Genomic DNA, 25730 nt, shown 5'->3' with positions numbered 1-25730 from the left:
CACCTGTTGTTGTTGATGGGACAACATATATTGTCTGTCTTCAATGTCACTATCATTGCCCCTGGCCTTGTCCTCGACCTTGATTGTAATCGATAGAATCTAAAGTCGGATAAATACCTTGAGAAGCAGATAACAATGCTGAAATGGATTCGTAAGCTGCGTCTGCACTAGCCGCGGTGTTTTGATCCATCATCGTACTGTTGTTGTTGTTGTTGTTGCCGTTACTATTCGTTTCTAGATGTATTTGAGACTGCTGCTGACTTTGTTGGACTGGTTGTATTTGTTGCTGAGAAGTCGTATGAGTAGATCCAGATAATCCCGCCAATTGTGGATCTATCAGTTGATTCTGACTTGGTAGAGTACTAGCACCAGTAGTTTCGGTCGTAATATTTGATTCATGAGGATTGAAAGATTTGAAATTTGGATTGTTTGGATCTCCGGGAGGTGGATTGGGTTCTGAGGGTGTCAGACATGGATATCGAAAGGGTGTTAGACCGACGGGATAAAGTGGAAAATATGGGAAGATACCGGATGAAGAAGACTATACGAAGGGGTCGAGAATGAGTCAGTATAATGAGGTACATGTAAGGGAACCATCACGCTCATGAGATGGAATCGTCTGGGTCCGTCAATTTGAGATGAGGGTGAATTTCCCCCATGTGCAATGGGTTGTTGACCTATGACTTACCTTCCGATTAGCCAAACCCGCTAATTCTCCTATCACACTTATAGATGGTCCGACCCCACTCCCACTATCTTCCCCTATGCCAGAAGGACCAGCTACATTCTCTACCTGGTTACTCGAAGGAGTTGACGAGGTGGTAGGTTTAGATCGTTTGGTAGGTGATGATCGTTTAGCGCGTTTCTGGTAAGAAGGAGTGAGACGTAATCAGCACATGACTACTCTGCTTGTAGCAGGTCTCGAAATCTGCACACACAGGATTACCAGGTCCCCAATATCCATTCAAATTCTCTTCTTCCCCTCTCGCAGGCTCTGCCGACTCGATGCTATTCCCTTCATTATGAGCAGTCGAACGCCTTGTCACCCTTGGACTCGAAGCTGAGGTTGTCGAAGGCCCACTGCCTCGCGTCTTTCGTTTCGTTCCTGCTAGTCTCGTTGGACTTGTGGCGGATGATGAGTCTCGTAAGGATGGATCTATCGGTATCTCAGCTGAGGTTGACATGCTTGTGTGTGTATGGGGTGTATGCTATCGAAGAGAGAGGATGGGATGTATAGACATCTGAAATGCGGGGAATCAAGTGGGGGTGGGGCCAAATAATCAACTAGCTGTAACGATAACAACTGAAGTTGGATATGATGGTGAATGAGGGTTGTTTACGTAAGAAAGAGAATACACTACAACGCTTTGACCGCTTTTCACCGCGAGTGTGGCGATACGTCATCCCATGCCCTTACACTACACAGATACACGCTCATCCGACGTGCCTGCTTTCTTTTGCTTGTTCTTTCTTTGTTTTTAACAACCAAAGTAAACAAAACAAACATTCAAAGCAGCAAAGCATCACGAAACATCTGACATTTGGTTTCTGAACTCGATCACCGATTTCCCATTCTTCTTGTCGATGAATTGAGCGTATCCCATGAAAGATCATCTATTGCACTCTTATATGTCTATATACCTCTGATCATAGACTGGTGGCAGAACGAAGTGAACTCTTTTGAATCATTCTCATCAGACAGCTCAACACCAGTCATGACCTGTTCTGGTTTCGTCTCACCTTGAGAGGTATATGACGTCTCATCACACCTTTTCAATACTGCTTTATGGATTTGTACTGTATGTAATAGTACAGGGGACTAGTTCTTGTTCTGGCTTCGGAGAACTTCGATCGGCAGGGACAAGAAATTCAAAAACAAGATAAACATTCCATCGGATGGTTCATCATCATTTACGAAACCCATCCGACGAAACCATGTCACCCTTTTACCGTAGCAATTCGCTCTGAACCTTCAATGGTTCCGATCCGATTGCAGCTTGTGATTCAGAAAGTAAACAAAGCAAAGCACAACTTTCATAAATAAATAGAAAAGGGTACTTTGAGTTTTCTCGAGATCGCACATAAGAACAAGACTACTTTGAGTTCAACTTGAGCGGACTGTCTGGTTGACCAATCTACAGTGAAATGCATATGCACCTTATGAGTTATTCCGAGATACACGAACAATTAGATTGAGTCTCTATCTTCCAGTACGTAAGATCATCGAATGAAGTTTTCACCGTCACTTTAATCTGAACTGCGACGGCAAAGGCAAAGGCAAAACAAGTCGAAGCGATTGAATTACGCCTTGGTTGAGCGAACATCGGTCGTGATCGCTGGTCATCTTGTTATCATTATCTTCTTCATCTTCACCATTATTCTTCTCTGATCTATGCTCGACAACTTCTATCGACCTCCTATCCATCTCAATAACATATATATCACACTTTTTTAACAATCATACTATACTCGGATCAGAAGGACCAGTTAGGTATTCGGTCAAAAACGTAAATCTCCAAATAAAACCTCAAATATACAATCGACATAAACAAACCGAATCTTCACTTCAGTCATTCATTCATATACATCTATACATCAAACACACTCATTTACATATGACCACGCTCTTTACTTCAAACACCACCTAGGAATACTCCACTGTCTCACCTCGTCATACCAACCCTGCAAGAAAACATAGAAAAAATTGTAATCTCGTCTACTTCAGAACGTCTTTCCTCTCTCTTGTTTCGCCTTTAATTGAAGGTTCCTCCCTCCATCCCCTCCATTCCAACTGGACCAGACGTGAAGCCACCATCGCTCTTATACTATAGATATTCCTCTTTAGACCAATTGATAGGAATCTGCGTGATCGACCGAACAAACAAGTTCACGCGAGACCTTATAGTTGAAAAGGAAAAACCGTTGACCTGGATAGATACATATCAGAAGGCTTGGTGAACTCGACTTGTCCTCACTCCTCTCCAGCCCTTCCTTCTTTCATCAGCTTGATCTTTAGATTCGCAGTCTGCGCTGCTGGGAGGAAAGGATAAATCGTCAGTATCTGTGCGTCCTTGTTATCGTTTCTGGTGAGTAACCTACTATCCAAGCACACACACGCATAACCCTGATCCCCTGTCGAAGAACACGCACTGATTCTGATTCTGTTTCACTCTTACCCATCAACAAAAATGTCCACAGGTTATCATCCATCATCATGTCATCTCCCATTGCTCCTCCTTCCTTTGGGGAGATCTTCGATACCGTTCAAGGTACACCTCAGATCCTCTCCTCACCCGTCCAATCCGCTTTCCCCCATTTCGACCCAACCTCACCATTCAATACTATCAGGAAGACCCCCAATGATCGTGGACTGAGGAGGATGCGGACCGAGGGATTCCTAATTTCACCTATGACTTCCATACATGCCCAACAGGGTATGCACTCCCTCCAATCTGGCAGCTCGTTCAACATTCCGGACAGGACGAGGACACCTACTCTTGGATTCAGACCTGTGTCAGTCGCCCCTACTCCAGTCAGGATAGCTAATGCCAACTGGGATGGAATGGATTTTACTGGATTGAATGCGGAGGGAATCGACCTGACCGCTTTTGAAGAAGGAATACGATTCGGTTCACCTTCGAAGATCCCTCAATCACAAGTCTCAACACCCCTCATGGTCGCTATGCCTGATCCTACCCCCGTGCAGTCACCTACCGCACCACGAAGAGCAAAGAAGACACGGAACTTATCTGGTTTAGGTACACCTTCAGGAGCACATCGACCAACGAAGAGGATAAGGCAGGCGACCTACGATGCCAATACATTACCTGTATCGCCATCAGCTTCGCGCAGGAGAACAGCCGAGCCTTCCACATCCCTCACGACCAGCGTACCTCTCTCACGAGCTGTCTCTTCATCATCTATCCACATGGGTCATGCGCAGCTGTACCAACAGGATAGAAACGTCTCTGCATCTTCCGCCATGACAGCCTCGACCTCGTTTGAAGTCATGTCACCTACCCTGCAGTCCTTCCCCGAGATGTACCCTCCCGTTCCAGCCTCAGCCAGTTTACCTGAACTTATGCCTTCGCGATCTCAACTACCCAGTCCAACTCTCCCAGGTGGTGGATCTCCAATCTGTACTCCTCAACAACCTGCTGGTCTGTTCTACACGTCACCAGAGCAAGATCAAGGTGCATTCGGACCTAATGAAGTTCAAGGTGACATGACATTGATGTCTCAAGTAACATCTGTTATGCCACCTTCCACTTCGATGATGTCCATCGCGTCTTTCCCAAGTAACCAAGGATACAGACAAAATACATTGACTACGATTGTTGAAACCCCCATGCTTGCTCAGGAAGGTATGACGTTCAGTGCTCCTTCCTCATCCCAACTACCTACTCAACCTATCCTTCCTCCTCAGCCTCAGTTCCATCATATGGAATATCCCTCAGTCCCAGGTATGTCAATGAACTACCAACCTGGTCTGCCTACTATGACCCAACCTATGGATATCCAAGCATGGTCAGCGCAGACTTATTCCGCTCAACCTCAAATATTCAATTTCCAATCTGGTCCTCCTCCTGCCCCTGGTCCCCACATGTCTCATCCTCATCCTCATCCTCATCCTCATCCCCCTCCTGGACCTCAACGACACGCTTCAGCCTCTTTCCTCAATTATGAAATGCGTCCAAACGAGATTCCCGTATTCCCTTCTGCGCCTCGATCCGTCTCGGCACCGTTCGTACACACTATGGCAAATGTTCCTACTCCGCCTCCCATCCCGATGGCCCACTCCCTATCTCAAGGAGGACTTTTCGGTCCACTTGCCGTAGCTGGACCAAGTGAGCCTATGAGTGACGGTCAACAGCAAGGTTGGACTGGATCTACACCTGTCAGTCCCGAGACTCCAAGGAAGAGACAACAGTATCCTCCTATTGGTAAACGGTTGAAACCTGGTCCAAAGCCTAAACCCAAGACTCCCAAGAAGGGTAAAGGCAGTAATTCATCACCTGAAGAAGGAGCCATCAACCCTTCACTCTTAGCTGGACCTTCTGAGCCTGTCCCTAAAATTGAATCTTCACAATCTCAACCTATGATCCCAAGAGAACCATCACCTAAACCAACTTTGGTCTTTGGACCTGATCTCACTTCTGTATCGCTCATGCAAAGGACATTATCGGGAACTGATCTTGGTTCGGCTCCAGGCGCAGGAGCAGGCAATGCTCTCCTTGCGCAATTACCCGGTCAACCACAATTAGTCATTCAACCTCCCAGAAGTTCCTTTTCCAATGGGTCCAATGGTCCTGAAGGAAGTTCCAATGGGAATGGACCAGCTGGTCTACCAAGAGCATTCTTAGAAAAACTATATACGACATTCTTAACTCTCGATGGATCAGTCACTGGACAACCTGTCAAAAGGTTCAAATGCCTCATCGAAGGTTGTGAGAGACACTTCCCCCGAAAGTCAGCTATCCACTCGCATATCCAGACTCACCTTGAAGATAAACCCTATGTGTGTAATACAGATGATTGTCACGCTGCATTCGTAAGGCAGCATGATCTTAGGAGACATATGAGGATTCATAGCGGTACGAAACCTTTCCCCTGTCCTTGGTGAGTTTGGTGTATTCTTTCTTCATCATAATATGTTAGTATTGAGGAATAATGGCTGATGATAAATTGATTCTGATGAATAGTGGGAAAGGTTTCGCTCGAGGAGATGCACTGATGAGACATCGACAAAGAGGTATATGTAGTGGATCACTCGTACCGAGAAGGGATGAGTTGTAGGACTGTCCTGAAATTGGACTGGGACTTGGGTTTGGAATTTAACGAACATGTAATGACTAGACTAGGATTGGGATCATGGTTTGATTGATTTTCGACTTTGCATTTGGATATTTCACTTCATTGATCTACTTGTTTGTTGCTATTGCTTTGCTATTCATTTGTTATCGGGACATTACTTTTTGTATCACTGGACAATAACCACATCTTCATACGTTAATAATTCGTCTTTTTCGACCTTGGGACATTCCAATTATCCCATACACACTATCTATATTATATATGTTTCGCATTTCTCATATCCATTCGGCAAAGGTTTGCAATCACTCATGCACTTGTGCTAAACAGAAATACTGTACACCCGGACAGATGCAAAATTGGATTTCAAAAGTGATTTGACTGTTGTTGATTAAGCAGTCAACAGACATATATCTTTTGCTGCTATCATCTCGGCAATTTCTTTTCGAAATAATAAGGCGAATAATCTCGTCGAAGTGTTCTGGGTGATGAAACTCGACCACCACAGTCACATTCAAAATTATACCTCGCATCGAACGATACCACTATCGATATGGAGCACGACTCAATTCCCATTTATCTAGTTCCATCTTGAATGAGCTCTACCGGTGCGTTTTACCGTTGTCGGGTTCTGACTGCAGTATTCAGTCATCACTTTAAGAAGTTTTGTTCTTAGCCCACCAATCTTCCCATGAGGTCGTTCGACTAGCTTGTGCCCATGCTGCCTGGTGAGTAGCAGAGAGGGACGCAAGTGTTGCTGCCCTATGTTGAAATAAAGATCGACCTTCAGTATGTACAACAGGAGTACAGCACGAGTTTCCCTCTTCTAAGGAAGTAACACAATCGCAGCATCGATGTTGAATTGCGATATAATTGTGCCGTACTTACCTAGAGGCTTGAGCCTGTGAAGGATTGTTGGAGCTTCCCGTACAATTCGCACCGCAATCTTTACAGCTATTGCAGATGGTCGAGCTGCAACACCAAGGTTCTTTTATCAGTCAATAATTCTAGGAATCTACTTGAGCATGAAAGATAGAAAGAATTCTGCTTACCCTTTTAGAAATACGCATTCATCAGCTTCGTTATAGGATTTACATCTATCGCACGCTTTGGACAATGATGTACTCGAAGCGCCTTGTGAGGACATCGTGTCTTGAAAGTTGTTTTGTGTGATGATATCAGAAATAGTGAGTATATACGATAGTATCGTCAATCAGACTATCTTGATGTGAAGATCTTCGCAGAATATGACAATTATGTTGGACTTGCTGAGGGGAGGGAGAGAGCTTTATACCCGATGAAGTTCACCACCAGAAAGACCGTCGCTTCTGCAAAAGAAGTTCGCCCCATTTCGGCGATTCAGTTTGAATGTCGCGACGACCATTCTGCCTTCTCGCCGAACTTCACAACCCGGAGGGAAAGGCAAAACACTTGGGCTTTGTATAACGTTAGAAGCCTGTACTGCTTACATAGCCCCCGGAAGGAGGTCAGAACACTTCGGCGCTATATTTGAGGTCAGACCCATACTTCGTATTCGTCATGTATGGCTGACCTGTGCATTTTCGTACATCGCGACTCTTCTTACATGACGATATCAACATCACCTTCTTCCCTTTTTTCTTCCTCCAAATCGTTCTTGACCAACTCCGCCACTTCCCTTATTCTCTCTTCTAAGCCATTCTCTCCTAGATACCTATTGAGGATCTCAATCTCCTTTTCGTGGTCTTCCATCAAAGACGCTATATCCTCCGCTGAGAAGTTTGGGAATCGCGCAGCCAGCTCCGCGGGTAAAGGCGGTTGTGACGAAGTGAATGGAGATAGGATAAAATTAGGTGGGAAGTCTATTACGAGTCAGACCAGAATCAGTCGATGATCACTTCCCCGCTCACTGCTTGCGAGAACTTACCTTTGATGTCATTCACTGCTCTTATCGTCTGATATGCCAATGTACTTCGTACTTTCGACCGCTGAGCTTGCTCACTTCGTCCGGTGGTATTGGAAATGGTGGCCCAGCTGCTCAAGAATGTCAGCCCCTGACACGAAAAATTGCAGGTAGCAGACTTACTCGTCTCGTATATATACTCTTCTCCATATCGATAACAAAGCTACCTGTTTCCTACCTTCTGGTAAAGTCTGGTTGACAGAGTCATCAGCGCCAGAATGTATAGACTATATGATTACGTACCATGTCGCCAACTAAACGTTCCAAGGCTACTGCTGCATCTCCCGTCCTCTCGAAGTTATCTTTCAATGTTAGGACATCAACTAGCCCTTCAAGATCCAGCGCTAGACCATCCAGGAGCTGCTGTGTCAAGTCGAAGAATATCCTTTTGAAAGCCGGTCTGTCTGCCAATAGGGTCACTTGTTCATCTAATTTAGGAGCAGCACGACGGGTCGGCGGTGAGAAATATGAGATCAGACCGGACTGCACGTTGACCAGGTCAAGCTCGTCATCCAGTTCTGCAAGCATGCATCGGTCAGCATGACGGGGATAGAGGAGAGTCTTGTTGGTGGACTAACCAATAAGTAATCGCTTCCTATCATGGGATATACCTTTAGATCTGACATCTGCAATGGCAGCCAGTTTGGCGATACTTCCCACCAGCTACCGTGGTTGTCAAATATTAGTAACATGCCATCTCACAACCGAGTGATATGCTATCTCACCTGTTGCTGATTTAATGCTCTTGTGTTATCATCCCTCATCACATCCCTCAATGCACCAGCGGCTTGGTCGTACCGCTGAAAAGCAAGATGATGCATCCACGCAAGTTCCGGATAATCATTTTCGGCAAAGAACCGGGTTACGAGGACGCCATAGACTTCGTCCTGATTGAGCAATTCATATGCTTGACCTATCAGGAAGGTCATACATAATAAGTTCAAGACATGCGCCGAATTTTAAAACATAAAACTTCACTCACCTTGATCGATATACCACTGATAAAGTACAAAGGCAAATTCGTCGCCAAACCTTTCGATATATCTTTGTAATCTAGCAGTATCAGAATTCGCCTGCTCATGACATAGTATCACCAGCGTGAGGTAGTCCGTGTGGTTTTCGGCCAACTCATATGCTTCCGACAAGCGGTCGATGCTCACTGTATCGTAGGAACTTGTCAGCTTCAGCCACAAGATGCGCCATCCGGTGAAGGATACCTTAGACGTACCTAACGGCCTGATCACTCTAGGTTTCATTTCTGCCCATTTCTCTCTTAAGCGTATACCTTCTTGCGGATCCGCTCCCTCATCTATTTCCCTTCTAGAACAATCTATGTTAGCTGGATTCTGTCACCATGTACACTAAGTCAGTACTCACCTAGAAGTCGTACGACACTTGTCCTCCATATTTGTGCACAGGGCAGCTGCGAGTATGGCCATCTGCCCTTTCAACCTCGATTGCAGGTGTTGTTCTCTCCTCAAAGCAGGTTCCGCCGTATCTGAAGGAGGTTCATCTATGACTGATCCCAGATCACGAGTTCTCTCTTTGATCAAAGCCTCTGTGGTGGTGTAAAGGAAGTCCAATGACTCGATGAGTGATTCCTGGGCTGTCCAAATCTCGATTGCCGGTCGCTCTCGATCGATCTCGTATGTGTAAAGCTCCTCTTCTCGATACTGAGCGGCAGCTCTTTCCACGATCTGCAGATATCGTTAGCAAAGTGAGACTCGTTTGTCATATCATGTAGAGAGGGTACATACAATGAAAATTCTGTTTGCCTCGGTAACCCATGAAGACAGCTCATTCCTATCGACCGCATCCAAAGCTGCTCGAGCAGTCGCAGATACAATCTCAAGCAATTTGTCAAGATTTTGCACCTATCTCGGCCAGTCAGTCGTAGTTACCATGCAGATAGAGGAGTGTCTGACCTGTGTTCGAAAAAACAATCTAACGAAATCTTCCTCTTCTACCACGTCCGCTTGACGCATATACGTAAAGATCGAGTCTGATAAAAGAGACTGCGGGGATTGGGTGTGCATATGCCTGGAAATCGATGTCAGCCAAGTTTTGCATTTTTTCATGTAATGAAACTCACTCCATATGCTTATTCTGGTAATCCCACAGCTCGATCGCTCCTTTGATCTTCTCCGCGTCCCCGGACAATCGGCGACGAGTGCTTTGCGGCAGCTATAAACACTGTCAGAAGCCTTACTCGCAGGGCGATGTCCGAGATGATCAAGCAACCTACAATGTTCAACAAACCATTATGACGGATGAAATTCATCAGTTCTTTCAGTCTCAGAAGTCTATCGCTAAGATGAGGACGAATTTCGAAGATTCCAGGCATATATGGTGAATCTGCTTAAGATTAGCCTGGAGTGTGGAGAATTCAAATGTCAGAAACACTTACTGGACGATACGATCTCTGCTGATACAGTCTCAGCCGCCTCTGCCAAATCACCCTGAAAGCCGGCCGGAAGATCAAATGACAGAGGATTCTAGACAGGACGATGCTCAGCGCCCGTGACAATTATTGTATCGAGAATGACTCACATCACTCCTCTCGCCAAAGAACACAGCCTGTTCCATTTTTGACTTCAACCGAGCAGTAGCGGAAGATGTTTGTGTGCTAACATTCCCTGTCAGTCACGACGTATACTTCTCCGAGCAGATGGATCTACGCACAAAGTCTCTGACCTTTCGCTACCCTCGAGAGCCTCAATAGACATCAACCCACCAAAGGCAGGTATAGCTACGATTGAGGGAAGACTGCTTCCCTTCTTAGCGGATGATGATATGATGCTACCAGCACCGACGAAGGCATTTCGACCGGAGTCTTTGAGAGTTATCGCTTCCTCGTATGGAGAGCCTGTAGATGCTTCGGTGAGCTTGGCAAGATAATCAGTTTTGGCGGAACATACCTTCGTCTAGAGATACCATCAAAACAACTTCTGCAAAGCGGATGAATGCCATCGAACTGCCAGGAGGTACTAGCAAACGAGGTACATCAAGCATCCTTGGATCGGAATGCTGATTGCATGTGTTAAACCAGCGTATCTTCAGGTATTTACAGGTAACTCACGGCAAGGTAGGAAACATTGACAACTCTCGATATCATGAGTGATTGAGATCGAGGCTGGATTGAAAACATCACTATGGCATGAGAATTGTGTAATCTGGGATACTCTGAAGTCCCCGTTTGCTGCTCGACGTAAGAGATGAGTACAGCAAGTTCATCGGAGCTGCTCGAGGAGTCAGCACTAGTCAAAGAGCCGTCGTCAACGGGAGACGTACCCAAACGAAACAAGATCATTGAGCTCCAGTGACACATTTCCACTTGACCAGTTGTCGAAGCACCAATTCCCTATCATCTCATGCAGATCGTATTCTTGAACGAGCTGCGATGGCTGTCAGTCTTTTTGCATTCAGCCAATGCGACAAATACGTACTTTCTGGCCATCAGGGCTGAATGCCCACTTTTGCAACATCCTTCGAGCCATAACGTACACATCTCCTGAAGTACTTGCGACCGATGATATACCAACTTTATCTTCCCTAGCGATGAAAATCTGAGCGGAAGCTCGACCAAACATACCTCCCGGTCGAGTCAAGTTTGTCAAGGTAGGTACAACCCTCCCACCAGACGACGAGATTGTCAACCGAAAGACAAAAGAGGAAGTTGTCGTAAGCAGGAAGTTATTGCCCTGTCATATCGATTACATGAGCTTGTGTGATCCGATTATGACAGCGAAATAGCTCACATCGATTTTCCATAGTCTATCGATAAAGTCATCTTCACCTAATTCGACGTATATCTCTTGAAATCTTTCCACATTGGCTAATGCTAAGCTCATGCTTTCCCAAAATCTGATCTCGCCGGATGTCGAGACCAAGATCATGCCAGGCTCGGAAGAGGCTGAGCCCGTATAAAGGGCTGCGAGAGTCGGAGGTTGAGTAGGCGTTGTGGAGTACGAGACTGAAGGAGCGGGAAATGTGTATGTTGTCGGTGCTGAATGCGTGCGCTGGAGAGGGAATATCGCCTCAGTGTGATGCACCATAATTGCATAATTAGGACACTTCGACATACCTTGGTGTAATTCCATGCAATGCAGACAGAAGGTGATGCTACCATAGCGAATCCACTCTTCGAGTCGACGTGACCGGCGATAGGGTTGGCGGCCAGGTCTTGAGACCAGATGAATGAGCATTATTCACTTTGATAGAATACCTAAGCTAGCTTACCTGAACTTTTGACTAATGAAGCAACTTCTTTCGGCAATGGTCCCAGGCTAGAGACCAAATGCCTTTCATCCCTGCTCCATGACACTCTATCCCTCTCATACCCTTCATCCTGCCTAGTCGTACGCACTGTATCACCTGCTGAAGAAGCTGGTGATGCACCTCGCTTGACCACTGCCAAACGAGATGATCTGACAGAAGGTGTGGGCGCTTGAGAGAGAGAAGCTGACTCCGCAAAGATGGAAGGTGTTTGATGCCTCGATCGAGCGAGGGACGCTCGTGAAGCTGCCTTTCGAGGAGTCGCTCGAGTCGATGGTGAGCTGAACATCCTGTCACCTCCTTTCTGATATATGGGCGCGTTGAGGAACAAGGAATGTGAGCGATTGTTGAGGTTGAACTTTGGACCAGTTGATCGTGTTATGGCGAGGAGAGATGTCTTGTCACGTGATTCTGCATTTCACCCCTTCTACCAATGTTACTTCAACTGCAGCAACATCTTCTCATTCTTCATTCGTCATCTCACTTCTCTGGAAGCATATACGATATCGTCGACCGACATTTGGGTGAATACTATTTGAAATCATCTGTCGAAACGACTAATCCGCAAATTGGAACGGAATCAACGGCATGTCCGACAAACCGCAATCATCTGCGGTGAGTATTGATATCTGATCACCCAACGCTCTTTCCGCCTGGAACTGTACTGATATCTAGAAGTTTAGGCCGCAGCTCGACCATCATGGAACAAAGACGAATGGGAAGCGAAAGCGAAGGCCAAGGATGAGGAGAATGCAGAGTACGCGAAATCTGCTGAGGCAGCTTTGTTATCTGGTGAGTGATTTGACTATTCTTGGATTTCTCCGTATAAAGATACAGTAAATTCCTCGACATCCGTCTGTTCAACGAGTCATATCGAAGGAGTACGATGCTTATGACACGTTTGTTCTATAGGTAAAGCACCTCCTCGTAGGAGGCTAGGCGATGATATGCCTAAACCTACGAAAAACCTGGAAGCGAGAAAAGATGATTTGGATCTGACCAAAAATCTGAATAAAACGATGTTGGTGCAGACTACTACCAGTGGAAAAGGACCGAGAGGAGCAGGATTCTATGTGAGCATTACACTTATACAGCACCCAATTGTGGGGCTCAATTGCTGATTCGATATAACATATAGTGTGAGATGTGTAATCGTACATTTAAAGACACTTTATCGTATCTAGATCACGTCAATGGTAGAGGACGTAAGTTATGCCTATCATACAGATGTTCAGTCACTAAAACTTATACTATGTATCGCAGACCTACGTATGCTGGGTCAGACAACTCAAGTTGAACGATCTACCTTGACTCAAGTTCGAGCGAAGATAGCTGCTTTGCGAGAAGCCACCAAGTCTGCCGTGACAGCCAAGAATTTCGATTTCCAAGCTCGTCTCAAAGCTGTGCGAGAGGCAGAATCGATTGAAAAGGAGAAAAGGCGTGAAGATAGGAAGCGGAAAAGGGAGAAGAAAAGGGAAGAAGAGGAACTGCAGAGAATGGGTATATTTAGGAATAATGGTGATCGAGATCAAGAACAGGGAGAAAAGAGTAGGGGTAAAGAAGCGAAGAAGAGAAGAAAGTTGGAAAATAGGGAAGATAGGGAGGTGGAAGCTGCTATCAAAGAAAGAGAGGATATGGCTAGTATGATGGGTTTTGGCGGATTTGGCGGTACGAAGAAGCGATAATAGTAGTCGTTCAAGCATAACTGTCTGGAGAAATCAATCACAATGGAACAAGTCATGCGGGTAGCATGAGAATAGTGTTGTAAAGTATGAAGTACATGTACTGGATCATAACTAAGTGATGAAACCCCCTCTAACTTCCAAGTCTGCATCATGACACTCTCATCCTTTCACAATTTACCCACCAAGCAGATGACCTCCTTCCACTGATGATCGCTTCTCGACTCCCAAGCTTCTTCTGCTGGAAGCGGATCCCCATGTCAATTTTCAGCTTCTGCTTTTAGGTGGAAGCACTGCATATCCGGGGTTCAAGGAGATAGCGCTTACATCAGAACAAGCATGACAATATATAGAAGGAACATTGTGGCTTGATTCCAATATCAAAGCTTTTGTTCGCACACTTCGCTACAATCGTATCCATACCCATCCCCATACTCATCATCCATTGATAAAGCACTTACAGCTATCGTACCCTCGAGCAACATATATCCCCAAAAGAATTTTGTTGGATATGGGATCAAGCAGTACCAAGCCTTCAAATCTCCCTACCTTGAAGTCCGCCCGAATTCCCTTTTTAGACGTTTTTGAATATTCAGATTCATCAGTCAAACCTTTACCATCCACTTCAATTTGTCAGGACGAAACGCACAGGAAAGTGATATCCGATGTGCATCTGAAGAGCAAACGTGACCGGCCATACGAAGTTGAGTTCTATCCTCTGACCTTGCACAGGGTGATGTTTCGATACCTTATGATATGGGGAATTTGGATCTAGAAAATCCAGATGATTTGGTAGAATTCTCCCAACGATCTCAACGTCAACAACTCGACACGGATTTATCACTTCTTTTCGATTCTCGTCTCACGTCAAAGAACGCCAGAGGTACGGAGAAACAAGAACCCAGAGTTGGCATCAAACAAGAATTGACTAATGCGACTGATTTCTTACATATCGATAAGAAAAATAACATACCTAGGAGATATCATTTAAGTATCATCCAATCACTCTTATCCTCTGAAGCAGAGGAAAGACGCCAATGGATCAAAGACAATATCAAACACTCAGCTTCATCACCTATCAATAGATATACTCATCAAGATGAACAAATATCATACGTAAAAGGAATGACAAATGACGAATTCCTGATGAATATAAGTACGAATAAGAACGCAATGGATGTCGTTAAGAACTGTAATGAGCTTATCAATGTTTTGCCATTTCATGATGAGTTTGAACAATCTTGGATGACACTGACTTGTTCTTATATGGGTGAAGGAAAACCATGGATAAGGATCAGACAGCTAGAGAATAACAATGAGACGGAGCCGTACTCGAGATTGAACGGGGTAGAAATCGTATATAACGATTAGAAGCCGAAGTACAAGCATGCATTCATGATACTGTTGCATACGATGCTGTACTGTATGGAATCCACATACTTCACCGATCTTACTGCACTTTCTATTCCCCATTTCCATTCCCTTGTCCATCCAGATTCAATCCTAATCCCACGCCACTATCCCTCCTCATCACACTCGCACTAGGATTTTCGTCAATCTCCCCTTCCACTTTGTCATTCATATCCAGTTTGGTTATATCATCTCCCAGCCTGAACGTGTCTTCCTCATCTTCATCCCACTCATCATCCTCGTTGACACCTAGGGCAATAGCCACTTCCTCTCTACCTCTTCTCAACATGGTTTCACCGAACTCATAAGCTTCTTTAGGATCTAAAACCCTCTCACTGACTTCACCATAAGCCTCGTATATCTTTCTAAGCGCTTTACGATGTATGATATCCGCTAATCTCGCTGAACTCAATAATGCCAATCGCGGTGAGTTGGAGGGATCGATGGTAGTCAGCCAGTTCGAGAAGGTCGATAAAGCCGTAGTGAGTGATTTGGGTGAAGTGGTTGGCAAGCGCGATAGAGGTGTCTATGATGATGAAAATCACGTCAGATCAGCTGAAAGACATGAACGTGCAACGTTTCTTATTTGACTTACATCTGCAGGTCGGGTTCGAATAGTCCTCATGACAGGTGCCAAACCACATTGTTCTAACAATTTACCGTGCTATAAGAACGGGTGATTCATGAGTATGTATCCTCTCAAGCGTAGAAGATGAACTATTATCACTCACATGTTCAAAAGTCATACTTTCCACATGATCTCTAATATTCTCCTCTAGCATAGCCATGCGTCGTGAGGTGAAATCGTACACTTCGAGAGTATGCTGATCAGGAACAGTCAGCATTCTGCATTCTCCAGTTCGATTCTATGGCAAAAATCCTGATAGCGTACCTGCAGGTAACCCAGACAATTGACCATGAACAGATCTTTCTCCCAGTCACCTCCAGCAGCTCCACCTCCCACGGTGGACTTTCTCATCTCCGCCATCCTCTCGCACATCTCCACACAGGGATCAATCGACTTGTCCAACAACTTGGCCAAGTCAGAGTCCGATTCTCGCTCTGAGGGATTTACCAACGATGTCGAATAGACCGAAAGCAATTCTCGGAGGATGAGACAGAAGTCTCGTAAAGCCAGAGGCGGAGAGAGGGTCGCGTCTGGTGGCTATAAGCACAGACTCCATCAGTATACGACATACTTGTAATATCGAGAACTCTTGTCATTGTGAAGTGAATCAGACATGACTTACGTGTAAGAATCTCAACAAGCTTCTTCCCTGAGCATCAAGATTTTCAAAGAACGCTATGTAAGCTTGATCGTGGATTCTAAAAGCGCGCAGACCGTATCAGCTGCTTGTTAGTCGCCATGAGATGTACGGCTGTGCGAGATACTCACTCCTGTAACGTTTTACAAAGCAATGCTTCTTCCCCTATAGTCTTCTTCATAGTTATCAGGTAGAACTGAAGCAAATTGGCTATCTTATAAGCCATGATTATACCTTCTTGTGATTTGATCGTTTGTTGTATTCGTAACTGTATATACATATATATATCTCCGTCAGCATCATGTCGTGGAAGGTCCGAATGGGAAGTTGCAATGAAGTTCCCGTAACAGTCCTGGATATATGGAGAAATGCTTCGTTAGTGAAGATAAAAGCACGAACTCACCTTCAAAGGTCTACCTAACCCTTCAAGATGTTTATCCATAGCCTGAGCCACCATCATCTCTTCCTCTTCTCCAGGATTGATCGAGTCCCTCTCAGCTCCTACCATCCTCTTTTTCTCTCTGACGCCGAACAGTCCATCTAGGAATTCATGCTCGCTCGCAGTAGCTTGATGCACCCATGCTAACATATCCCCAACGTATCGCGTGGGATCATGAGCATGCAATTCTATAGGCCGAGGCAAGCCGTTTGGGCCTCCCCTAGTCAAAGCGTCAAGAAAGGATTGGAGGATTGAGGAGGATCGAGTGGATGTTAAGCCTTGTAGTGCGTCTCTATTCACAATAGAAATGAATATTAGTTCGAAGAATAGTAGAAGTATAAGTAATTGAACAAGATATCGATGTGCACATCACTCACTTGAGTAAAACCGGTCTATCCCTCAACCTCTTTATACCCTCTCTCATCACCGGAGACACCTCCAACTGAGTCTCTCTTGTGAATTGTCTAAACTCGAACTGACACCAACGATGTATTTTCTTATAACCCGATTCCATCTGATCGGAAGTAGCTCTCATGATATCGAGACTATCCATATATCTCATCTTGTCAGCTCAGATCTAATGTATGCTTGATCTCGATCGACTTACCCAGCTTGCATCTTGCCTTCTTCACCGCCCAACAAGACCTCACAGTCCTTCCGTATTTTCTCTACTCTATCCAAGGCATCAAAAAGAGATGGTCCAACGGCCACTTCCCTAGATCCCAATGCTGCTAATTCCGCTTCTGACAATGTGAATTTCGATAAGAATAAATTGATCAAGGATGATCGTAATTGTGCTGAAGCTCTGTGCCATCCCACCCACCAATCTCTATTCAGTATATAATTCATGATGTGCAACTATATGTTGACAGAAATGGTCGTTATGCTCACCTCTGAGAACGTAACCCATCTGCTCTTTCCAGGAGATACTTTGTACCGCTATTGGCTTGATCTAATTCAGATTGAACTTGATCGCATCTCAGTTGCATCTCTTTCATGTGTTCCCGAAGTACTTCGAGTTTCTATCGATTTCCACATCGTTTCAAGCATATTGTCAGCAAGCTATAATTTGACTAGGTCTATCAAGCATGAACTCACCTGATCAACTTCTGCAAAAGCCTCCAAGAACTTTTGACTCCCACCAGCCAGAGTACTTTCCACATCCCGCTTTAACCATTTCCTTGCTGTCGCTGCGCTCTGTCCCCTCAGTGTCCTTCGTCTGGGTAATCCCTCTAAATCTTCATCTTGCTCTGACACTGACAAGTCCGCTTTACCTTTACCTTTATCTGCGGTAGTACTTGAAGAAGAGGAGTAAAAAGAAGAAGCTAATTCCAAAGCGTCTCTCGATGACTGGTCGTCAAAAGAAGTTCCGATAGTCTTGTAGATCCGAAGTGAGATTGGGTTGTTTCTACTTGATGGGATTGAGGTAGGCGCCGAGAGTGATAGGGAGAGTGAACGGGATGGGGAAGCTGTAGGAGGCGGAGGCGAGAACGTGGACATTGTGTATACCCTACTGGGAATGTATATCACTTCGTGCTGTATGACTATCGTGTATGACCGAAGTATGTCTCGGTAGTGGTTAACAACAGACTGGTTGATGCTATCGTTCATGCTCTCGAAGTGACACCGGACATGAATGCGGGGCAATACTTATGTAGTACATCCATTTAAACTGGCCCCGTCTGACGCGTGGTGCCGGTGAACTATAAAATCCGTTTAATAACAAGCATACATACTCGTACATACATGTACACTCGGATGAACCACGTAACCCATCCACACACCTATCAACCTTGTCCATTCCTCAACTGTCAACTATATTCTCAAATAAATCAGTACACATCCAAGGATATATAAACCCGCCGTCTCTTAGACTCAATCTCTCGTCCACATCTATCACTCGACATCCTAGAAAGCAAATATTCACCATAGAAGACCAAAACAAACAGGATTAATCTCCGCTTCTTCACTCACCATGGCACCTACCACACGATCTCATCAATCTACACCTGCACCAGAGTCGGAGTCGACATCCACAGCATTCTCACCTTCCCCTTCGCTCGGTGGCGATATCAAGCAGAGACCCAGGGAGGGCAGTCGAAGTAGGACGAGAGAGGAGGTTTGGGATCCTAAATAGTGAGTTTGGCTTCTGCATTGATAAGCGATGCCGCGTATTGGATGTAGCTGACCAGTCTCTTGTGTGTAGTGCTGTCGACCTTGCGTGAGTTTTATGTTACTAGATCTTGACAAGCGGATGATCACTGACAATCAAGCACTTTCTCAATCCTCGCTGCAAATACATAGTACCACAACGTAAGTCATTCCTTCCCTTCCCCTTATCGCCTTATCGCTAACCTTTCGTACAAACGCAGGATCGACGAGAATGTATTCCTCTTCGTACCCAACCTCATAGGATATGTGAGGGTATTAACAGCCGCTGCATCATTGGTGTTCATGCCATACCACCCTAAGTGGTGTACTACACTGTACTTTGTCAGTTGCATGTTAGATGCCTTTGACGGTATGGCAGCTAGAGCTTTAGGTCAAACTTCCAAGTTTGGTGCTGTACTGGATATGGTCACTGATAGGTCAGTCCCTACATCCCTGTCTTCACCTTCTAAATCATTCCAGTACGATGAGGCTGACGTGTATATCTGTATGAGAGCAGATGTGCAACTGCATGTCTATTGACTTTCCTCACTTCCGTTTACCCTAATTGGTCATTACTCTTCATGTTCCTGATCACTCTGGATTTCTCTTCTCATTATATTCACATGTACTCGTGAGTCCTCTCAGCTCTTCCATCACATCTAGCATCATGAGCAAAGCTGATGTGTCGGATGCACCGTAACCCAGATCTTTGGTAACCGGTTCATCAAGTCATAAAACCGTTACTTCAGACGTATCTCGTATCTTATGGTATTACTATAACGACTCGGTAACTTGTTTCATCCCTGCATCTTCAGTGGAATCTCAACTGATATTCTGTCTGGTTTGGTTTGATTTAGCGTACATTATTCTTCTTCTGTTTCGCCAACGAAGTATTCTTCGTATGCCTATACTTGAACGCATTCTGGTTAACTCCCATCACATCTTCTTTCCCCATCCCCACTTTCCTGATCAACACCGAGTACGCTTTGATCCAGCAGAACCCCAAGGTATTTGGATATATCGTATATCACTTGAAGAATTTGACTTGGCCTCAGGTCGTTGGACTTTTGACGTTCCCCATTTGTGCGGGTAAACAGATCATCAATGTTGTTCAGTTCTGGAAGGCTTCCAAGATTGTGAGTTGGAGCTCACCCTTATTCTCTGAGATTGATTGGAGCTGACGGTCAAGGATTTATTCTGAATTAGCTCGTCGGTGTTGATCTAGCCGAAAGACAGACTGCAAGAAGAGAAAAAGCTTTGAAAGCCCATCAACAGAAATAGACGGAATGAGTGGATGTATTGACGGACGGTTGGTCGGTGCAGACGTAGATAAAGGGAAGGGAATTATGAAATGGAAGAAGAACAAGAAGAAGATCTTTTACTTTACGTTTATCGAAATATCCATATAATGTTACCGCTCTCATTCTCATAACTCATTTCTAAACTTGAACATCTCATTTGGATCAAAATAAATATACCCTTTAAAACGACATATAATAAATAAATACAATCTGAAATGTATATAGATGAAAATTTTACCATTTGACCATTGAACAAATGAACGAATGAATCAATGAACCAATGAACAAATTAGGGAATAAGAAGCATTTCAAATGGATTGACTAATCACTTATAGGACCGATCCTTGGAGTGAATAATGCTAAAAGGCTATGTGATGACCAATAATTCATGTATATCACAATGCATGTTTATATATGTTACCTGTGTTTTTTTATTCAGTTGTATAGTATCGTATATTTTTTCAGATATGTAAAGTATAATTTCCATATTGGTAAGAAGCAAATAAATCAAGAATGAAAAAGAATGTCCGAATTTCCCCAACCTTCAACTCGATAATAATATGTTTGTCCTTTCTCTGATTCTCCTTTTCTATGAAGTAATTTTCTTCATCGTTCACGTATTTGAGGCTGTGGATTGTGATTCTTTACGTGAATTTGACATGACGGCCTAAGCCACAGTCAAGAACAGTTCATCTAGCTGTCTCATTGTATCTTCGGGTGAAGTGACTGTATGTCCAGTTACTCTGGGATCAGAGAAGATTTCATAGTCGTTTCCACCTTTGAAAGTCTATCAGAGAAGAGATGACATCAAGTCAGTACAATTTATTTTCCCCACGGTACAGATACTATGTACGGATCACTCACTTTATCACCGAAGAAATGGATGGTATCGAATCCCTCAGGTTCGACATGTTTGAGAGAGTAAGTCTTATCCCAACCTACGGAAAACAGTATCCATATATTTCAGTCGGTACGGAGGGTTCATTGTTTTACAATGAGCCTACGAGCGAAGCCAAAAGACGGAAACTCACCTTGAGGGAAAATGTCGAAACTGATTTGACCACCAATGGCGAACGTTAATCCTAGATGAACGAATTCCTGTTCCATTTTCTTGACCATCTCAGCTCTGATACCGTGTTCCTATTGACATCAAACACACAAAAATTGTCAGCGAACACATGAATATGTATCTGCTGGACAATCGGGCTATCGGACTGACCTTGTCGTATTTTTCGAAATCAATTCTTTCTTGTATACTGGGAATATTTGGTGATTCATCAGTATTAATAGCTAAATGAGATGGCACTTTTGATCATGATAGGATCTTAGGACTTACGAAGCATTTCTACCAATGGGTGAGACGTTGATCATACCATTCCTAAATTCAATGAAAGTACCTCTACAATTCGTACATATCGTCAGCTCTGAAACCTTAGCGTTAGTCACATTTGAACGAGCATAGAACCCACCTCTTGATTGGAATGTCTACATCACTGAGATATCTTAAGATCCAATTGACCATCTTTTTGTACTCTTCTTCACCGACGTGCTTGATGAAGCTCGCTGCAGCAAGGGGTTGTTCGAGCTTGTAGGCTACTAGACCATTTTCGGCGAAGCCGTAGTCGAACAAGCTGAGACCTGGAGTATGGAGTGAGGTAGAATCAGTAGGGGATCATCAGATTGAATGAAAGGCTCCACTTGAGGATAGATCACTTTAATGGATCTCTCAATTAAAGCGATACAAGGTAGGTAGGCTGCGATATGTATCACTCACTTCTGACCTGTTCTAAGATCTTTGACAAATCACTCCCACCTACAAAAGCCACAGCGGTATATTCCCTCAATTTCTTCAAAGTAGCAAACATCTCAGGTGTAGCTTCCTGTCTTGCTAGAGAAAGGGTACCATCGACATCAAACATGCAGATCGTCTTTGGGAATTTACGTTGTTCGAATGGGAGGACACCGGCTGGGAAGGTGTTGGTAGTTGGGAGAGGGACCGACATGGTGTTGTGTTGATTCTGGGATAGCACTGGTGGTGATAGTACTAGGTATAGCTATGATGAATAGTTGTTCTTGATGTAGATAGATCTTTTTCCAACTGTGGATATCCTATCTCTACTCGTATCTTGACACGGTCAGTCGGGTCGCAGCGCGTCCAAATTGTGGGAAACCGATTTATTGATACAACTGACACTGCGGTAATGGTTCATCCCTCCACGTGGGATAAATAACCGTAAGTGCGTCCGACGCATCTTCAACAGCAGTGACGTGGCAGCTCGTCAGGCGGAGATGACCGCTTAAACGAGGTACACGTCCACGAGAAAGTCAATTCGACCAGCGTAGCGCGATTTTAGGTGGTTAGGTCGTCGATTGAGTGTGTTGGTACTACCACATACATTTACATGTTAGTAAGCAGGCAGTGAGGTTGTATTTAGGTATATAGGTATACTCCTTTATCCTCTCAGCATTACTCGCTCCTCCCTCTGTAAATATACAGTCGCACAGTATCGCAATATCTATCTATATGGAAGAACAAAGTCCGCTCGGTATTATCTCAAAGCCATCCAGAAGTACCTTGCTTAGCTGAAGCCAATCCCAATGCCACCTAAACGAAGTACCCGTTCGACCAGATCCATCAAGACTGCATCAACATCAGTGGAACCTACCACTCCCAATTCAGCTTCATCCCTCAGTCAACGAATAACCAGATCGACGGCTCACACCCAGGAGGTATCACCTGGACCATCTACTCCGATATCTAGTAATTCGGGATCACCTGATACCGACGAGGTAGAGAGCGAAATGTTACATCGTGAATCCCATACGTTGAGAGGAAGGAACTTGGAAGATCTAAATGAGCTAGAAGAGAAGGGGTTGTTGATGAGGAGGGAGATGTCGGCTGAATCGATTGAGGATCATGTGAATTCACCTAGAAGAAGAAACCCTCCAAAAGGCAAAGAGAAAGAAAAGGATAAAGATAGGTATGAGAGAGTAGAATTATTGGATCGGGATAGATACCAGGAAGAAGAAGAGGGAGAGGGATTGACTAGTCCCAGGGATAAGAAGGCTTTTGCGTTGTTGGTTTTACTTTGTGAGTTTACCTTGATTCCAGTTTTCAGAAATGGAAGGTTTGTTTAGCTAATAATACAATTTACAATTGACAGATCTGTAAGTGAAACTTAGATGTTGAGAGAGTTGGTTCGACGACTGTATTGATAACCTGTCCAATCAGACTCCAAGGTATACCACTCGGTCTCACATTCGGTACCCTCCCTTTCCTCCTCAAATCTCACTTATCATACTCTCAACTAGCCATCTTCGCCCTTTCTACCTGGCCATATTCCCTGAAATTACTCTGGTCCCCTATAGTCGATGCGTGGTTCGTGAAGAGTTGGGGAAGGAGGAAAAGCTGGATCGTACCTGTACAGGGGATTGTAGGGCTCGGTATGTGGTGGATCGGTGGAAGGGTTGAAGGGTGGTTGAACGCTGTGAGTGGGATGCTACTTGACGATGAATGGTCTCTCAATACCACCTAGACGGTAGATGGGAAGCTAATCAATTCGGTCTGACCCTGGTATAGGAGACGATAGATATACGGTTCATAACGGGTGTATTTGGCAGTTTGATCTTGGCTGCTGCTACTCAAGGTGAGCTTCTATATGTGCTAGCGGCACTAGCGATAATCGCAGCTGACTGGTGTAATGATTTCAGATATCGCTGTAGATGGTAAGCTTGATACATAAGAGGGGTTCAGCCCACACCGAATATGGACAGCTGATGGGATTCTCTTTCGTCTGATCAGGCTGGGCACTTACTCTCCTCTCTCAATCGAACCTATCTTATGCCTCCACCGCTCAGACAATAGGTATAGGAATTGGAAATGCTCTGAGTTTCACCGTATTCTTAGCTTTCAATAGTGTAGATTTCAGGTCAGTTAAGCTTCCCAGATCCCTGAAGTGTCAAAAGCTGATATCTGAATTGGCAATTTTGCAGCAACAAATACTTCCGATCTACTCCTCTCGATCATCCCTTAGTATCTCTCGGAGGGTATCTACGCTTTTGGGCGGTAGTCTTCGTCCTAGTCACTGTGTTACTGGCAATTTACAAGACTGAAGATCCACCTGCGGAAGATGATCCAGATATGGATGTCAAGAAGGTATATAAGGTCATGTGGAGTATTGTCAGACTAAAGAGTGAGCTGTTGCCATAAGGTTGTTCGATTACTTTAGCTAAGTATCGTGGTTTTAGACATCCAATCTTTCCTTCTCGTCCATCTGGTCTGTAAAATAGGATTTATGGTCAACGATTCAGTGACAGGCCTTAAACTGCTCGAAAAAGGTCTATCGAAAGAAGATCTAGCTATAGCTGTATTGTTGGATTTCCCAGCTCAGATGGCAGTAGGTTGGTTAGCCGCCAAATGGTCTAGACCCACTCCGGCATCGGCTTCCACGTCGAAACACCCCTTGACTGGTAAAGAAGATGGTTCAGGAGGAGTATTGAGAACTTGGTTATATGCTTTTTGGGCCAGACTAGCTATGGCTGCGATCTCCACTTTGGTAGTTAAAGGATTTCCAAATGAGAAAATCGGAAATGGTTATTTCGGGTTGGTCATTGCAACCACACTATTATCTTCTTTAACTAGGTGAGTGATTTTTTGGATATTGGGTTTGTTTTGCTCGTATTCAAAATCGGAATTTGCTAATTCGGCTATGTGAAAATGACTAGTACTGTTCAATTCGTGGGGATATGCGCTTTTCATACGCAGATTGCTGATCCCTTAATTGGTGGGACATACATGACGGTAAGTTATTTCTCTGCATCATTTCTCCACCGATGTATGCCAATATGCCAAGTTGATGATTGGATTGCTTGTATATAGTTGTTGAACACCGTATCGAATCTGGGAGGGACATGGCCTAAACCATTAATCTTACGATCAGTCGATCTCTTGACTATCGCCACATGTTCAGTACCCATCAGCACCACGCTTGAGAAATCATCGTTGGCTTCGACTTCGAGTAATGAATGTATTTCCGAGGCTGGTAAACATGCGTGTTCAGCCGCTGGAGGTGAATGTGTGGTAGTCAGAGATGGATATTATATAATGAGTATGGTATGTGTCACGTTGGGTGCGATGATCTTGATTGGATTTGTTTTGCCTACTGTGAAGAGGTTATCAGGTGAGTATTTATCTTTTTGTTTTCTTTTTTCCAATAGGCACAGAAAGTACGAAATGAATGTGGATGTGCTATATGCTGACTTGTTGATGATGGATATAGCATTACCGATGTCTGCTTGGAGGGTCAAGATACCTAATTAGTATAGAGTAAATAGATAGATAGTATTTGTATGCATTTACTCTCTTGGAGTAGTAGAAGTACATCCGTTTAGCGCTACATGCATGACATGGTAGCATTTGACCGAGATTATCAGTGAAAAAGTGATGATGTCACG

The 25730-nt window shown here is 44.4% G+C and overlaps 10 protein-coding genes across 10 annotated transcripts; 5 read left to right on the top strand and 5 right to left on the bottom strand.

The window, feature by feature from the left end:
* Positions 1–52: 52 nt before the first annotated feature.
* On the bottom strand, positions 53–1184 carry I203_106297 (uncharacterized protein; the record flags this gene model as incomplete). The annotated part of the gene is made up of 3 exons (XM_019148058.1): positions 53–541; positions 689–865; positions 939–1184. The coding sequence occupies 3 exons, from the start codon at positions 1182–1184 to the stop codon at positions 53–55; spliced, it is 912 nt and encodes a 303-aa protein (XP_019002976.1).
* A 2030-nt stretch (positions 1185–3214) lies between these two features.
* Positions 3215–5796, top strand: I203_106296 (uncharacterized protein; the record flags this gene model as incomplete). The annotated part of the gene is made up of 2 exons (XM_019148057.1): positions 3215–5619; positions 5703–5796. The coding sequence occupies 2 exons, from the start codon at positions 3215–3217 to the stop codon at positions 5794–5796; spliced, it is 2499 nt and encodes an 832-aa protein (XP_019002975.1).
* Positions 5797–6467: 671 nt separating this feature from the next.
* I203_106295 (uncharacterized protein) lies at positions 6468–6958 on the bottom strand (the record flags this gene model as incomplete). Its single annotated transcript, XM_019148056.1, has 3 exons — positions 6468–6573; positions 6700–6783; positions 6864–6958. 3 exons carry the CDS (start codon positions 6956–6958, stop codon positions 6468–6470), a joined length of 285 nt encoding a protein of 94 aa, XP_019002974.1.
* Positions 6959–7392: 434 nt separating this feature from the next.
* On the bottom strand, positions 7393–12317 carry I203_106294 (uncharacterized protein; the record flags this gene model as incomplete). Its single annotated transcript, XM_065517939.1, has 23 exons — positions 7393–7652; positions 7718–7824; positions 7877–7944; positions 7997–8271; positions 8332–8416; positions 8479–8666; positions 8736–8912; positions 8982–9073; positions 9131–9450; positions 9511–9627; positions 9679–9793; positions 9846–9937; positions 9999–10108; positions 10161–10248; positions 10304–10379; positions 10436–10619; positions 10672–10780; positions 10833–10992; positions 11045–11148; positions 11200–11454; positions 11512–11772; positions 11838–11935; positions 11993–12317. The coding sequence occupies 23 exons, from the start codon at positions 12315–12317 to the stop codon at positions 7393–7395; spliced, it is 3666 nt and encodes a 1221-aa protein (XP_065373243.1).
* A 299-nt stretch (positions 12318–12616) lies between these two features.
* Positions 12617–13713, top strand: I203_106293 (uncharacterized protein; the record flags this gene model as incomplete). The annotated part of the gene is made up of 5 exons (XM_019148054.1): positions 12617–12643; positions 12712–12820; positions 12941–13101; positions 13167–13233; positions 13292–13713. The coding sequence occupies 5 exons, from the start codon at positions 12617–12619 to the stop codon at positions 13711–13713; spliced, it is 786 nt and encodes a 261-aa protein (XP_019002972.1).
* A 753-nt stretch (positions 13714–14466) lies between these two features.
* Positions 14467–15081, top strand: I203_106292 (uncharacterized protein; the record flags this gene model as incomplete). The annotated part of the gene is made up of 1 exon (XM_019148053.1): positions 14467–15081. One exon carries the CDS (start codon positions 14467–14469, stop codon positions 15079–15081), a length of 615 nt encoding a protein of 204 aa, XP_019002971.1.
* Positions 15082–15172: 91 nt separating this feature from the next.
* On the bottom strand, positions 15173–18324 carry I203_106291 (uncharacterized protein; the record flags this gene model as incomplete). Its single annotated transcript, XM_019148052.1, has 11 exons — positions 15173–15646; positions 15716–15784; positions 15852–15944; positions 16013–16285; positions 16371–16446; positions 16517–16653; positions 16789–17116; positions 17202–17369; positions 17432–17629; positions 17716–17846; positions 17923–18324. 11 exons carry the CDS (start codon positions 18322–18324, stop codon positions 15173–15175), a joined length of 2349 nt encoding a protein of 782 aa, XP_019002970.1.
* A 475-nt stretch (positions 18325–18799) lies between these two features.
* On the top strand, positions 18800–20256 carry I203_106290 (uncharacterized protein; the record flags this gene model as incomplete). The annotated part of the gene is made up of 7 exons (XM_065517938.1): positions 18800–18960; positions 19031–19045; positions 19197–19412; positions 19493–19606; positions 19681–19762; positions 19833–20111; positions 20182–20256. 7 exons carry the CDS (start codon positions 18800–18802, stop codon positions 20254–20256), a joined length of 942 nt encoding a protein of 313 aa, XP_065373242.1.
* Positions 20257–20943: 687 nt separating this feature from the next.
* Positions 20944–22279, bottom strand: I203_106289 (uncharacterized protein; the record flags this gene model as incomplete). Its single annotated transcript, XM_019148050.1, has 7 exons — positions 20944–21063; positions 21141–21214; positions 21308–21416; positions 21496–21532; positions 21613–21675; positions 21746–21914; positions 22051–22279. The coding sequence occupies 7 exons, from the start codon at positions 22277–22279 to the stop codon at positions 20944–20946; spliced, it is 801 nt and encodes a 266-aa protein (XP_019002968.1).
* A 595-nt stretch (positions 22280–22874) lies between these two features.
* On the top strand, positions 22875–25596 carry I203_106288 (uncharacterized protein; the record flags this gene model as incomplete). Its single annotated transcript, XM_065517937.1, has 10 exons — positions 22875–23367; positions 23460–23764; positions 23857–23923; positions 23988–24002; positions 24079–24205; positions 24270–24469; positions 24525–24918; positions 25002–25077; positions 25156–25456; positions 25556–25596. 10 exons carry the CDS (start codon positions 22875–22877, stop codon positions 25594–25596), a joined length of 2019 nt encoding a protein of 672 aa, XP_065373241.1.
* Between the last annotated feature and the right edge of the window lie 134 nt (positions 25597–25730).

The sequence above is a fragment of the Kwoniella mangroviensis genome, assembly GCF_000507465.2.
Source record: "Kwoniella mangroviensis CBS 8507 chromosome 1 map unlocalized Ctg02, whole genome shotgun sequence".
NCBI classification, from domain to species: Eukaryota; Fungi; Basidiomycota; class Tremellomycetes; order Tremellales; family Cryptococcaceae; genus Kwoniella; species Kwoniella mangrovensis.
The sequence above is the reverse complement of the archived record's forward strand: the minus strand, read 5'-3'. Positions and strand labels throughout refer to the sequence as shown.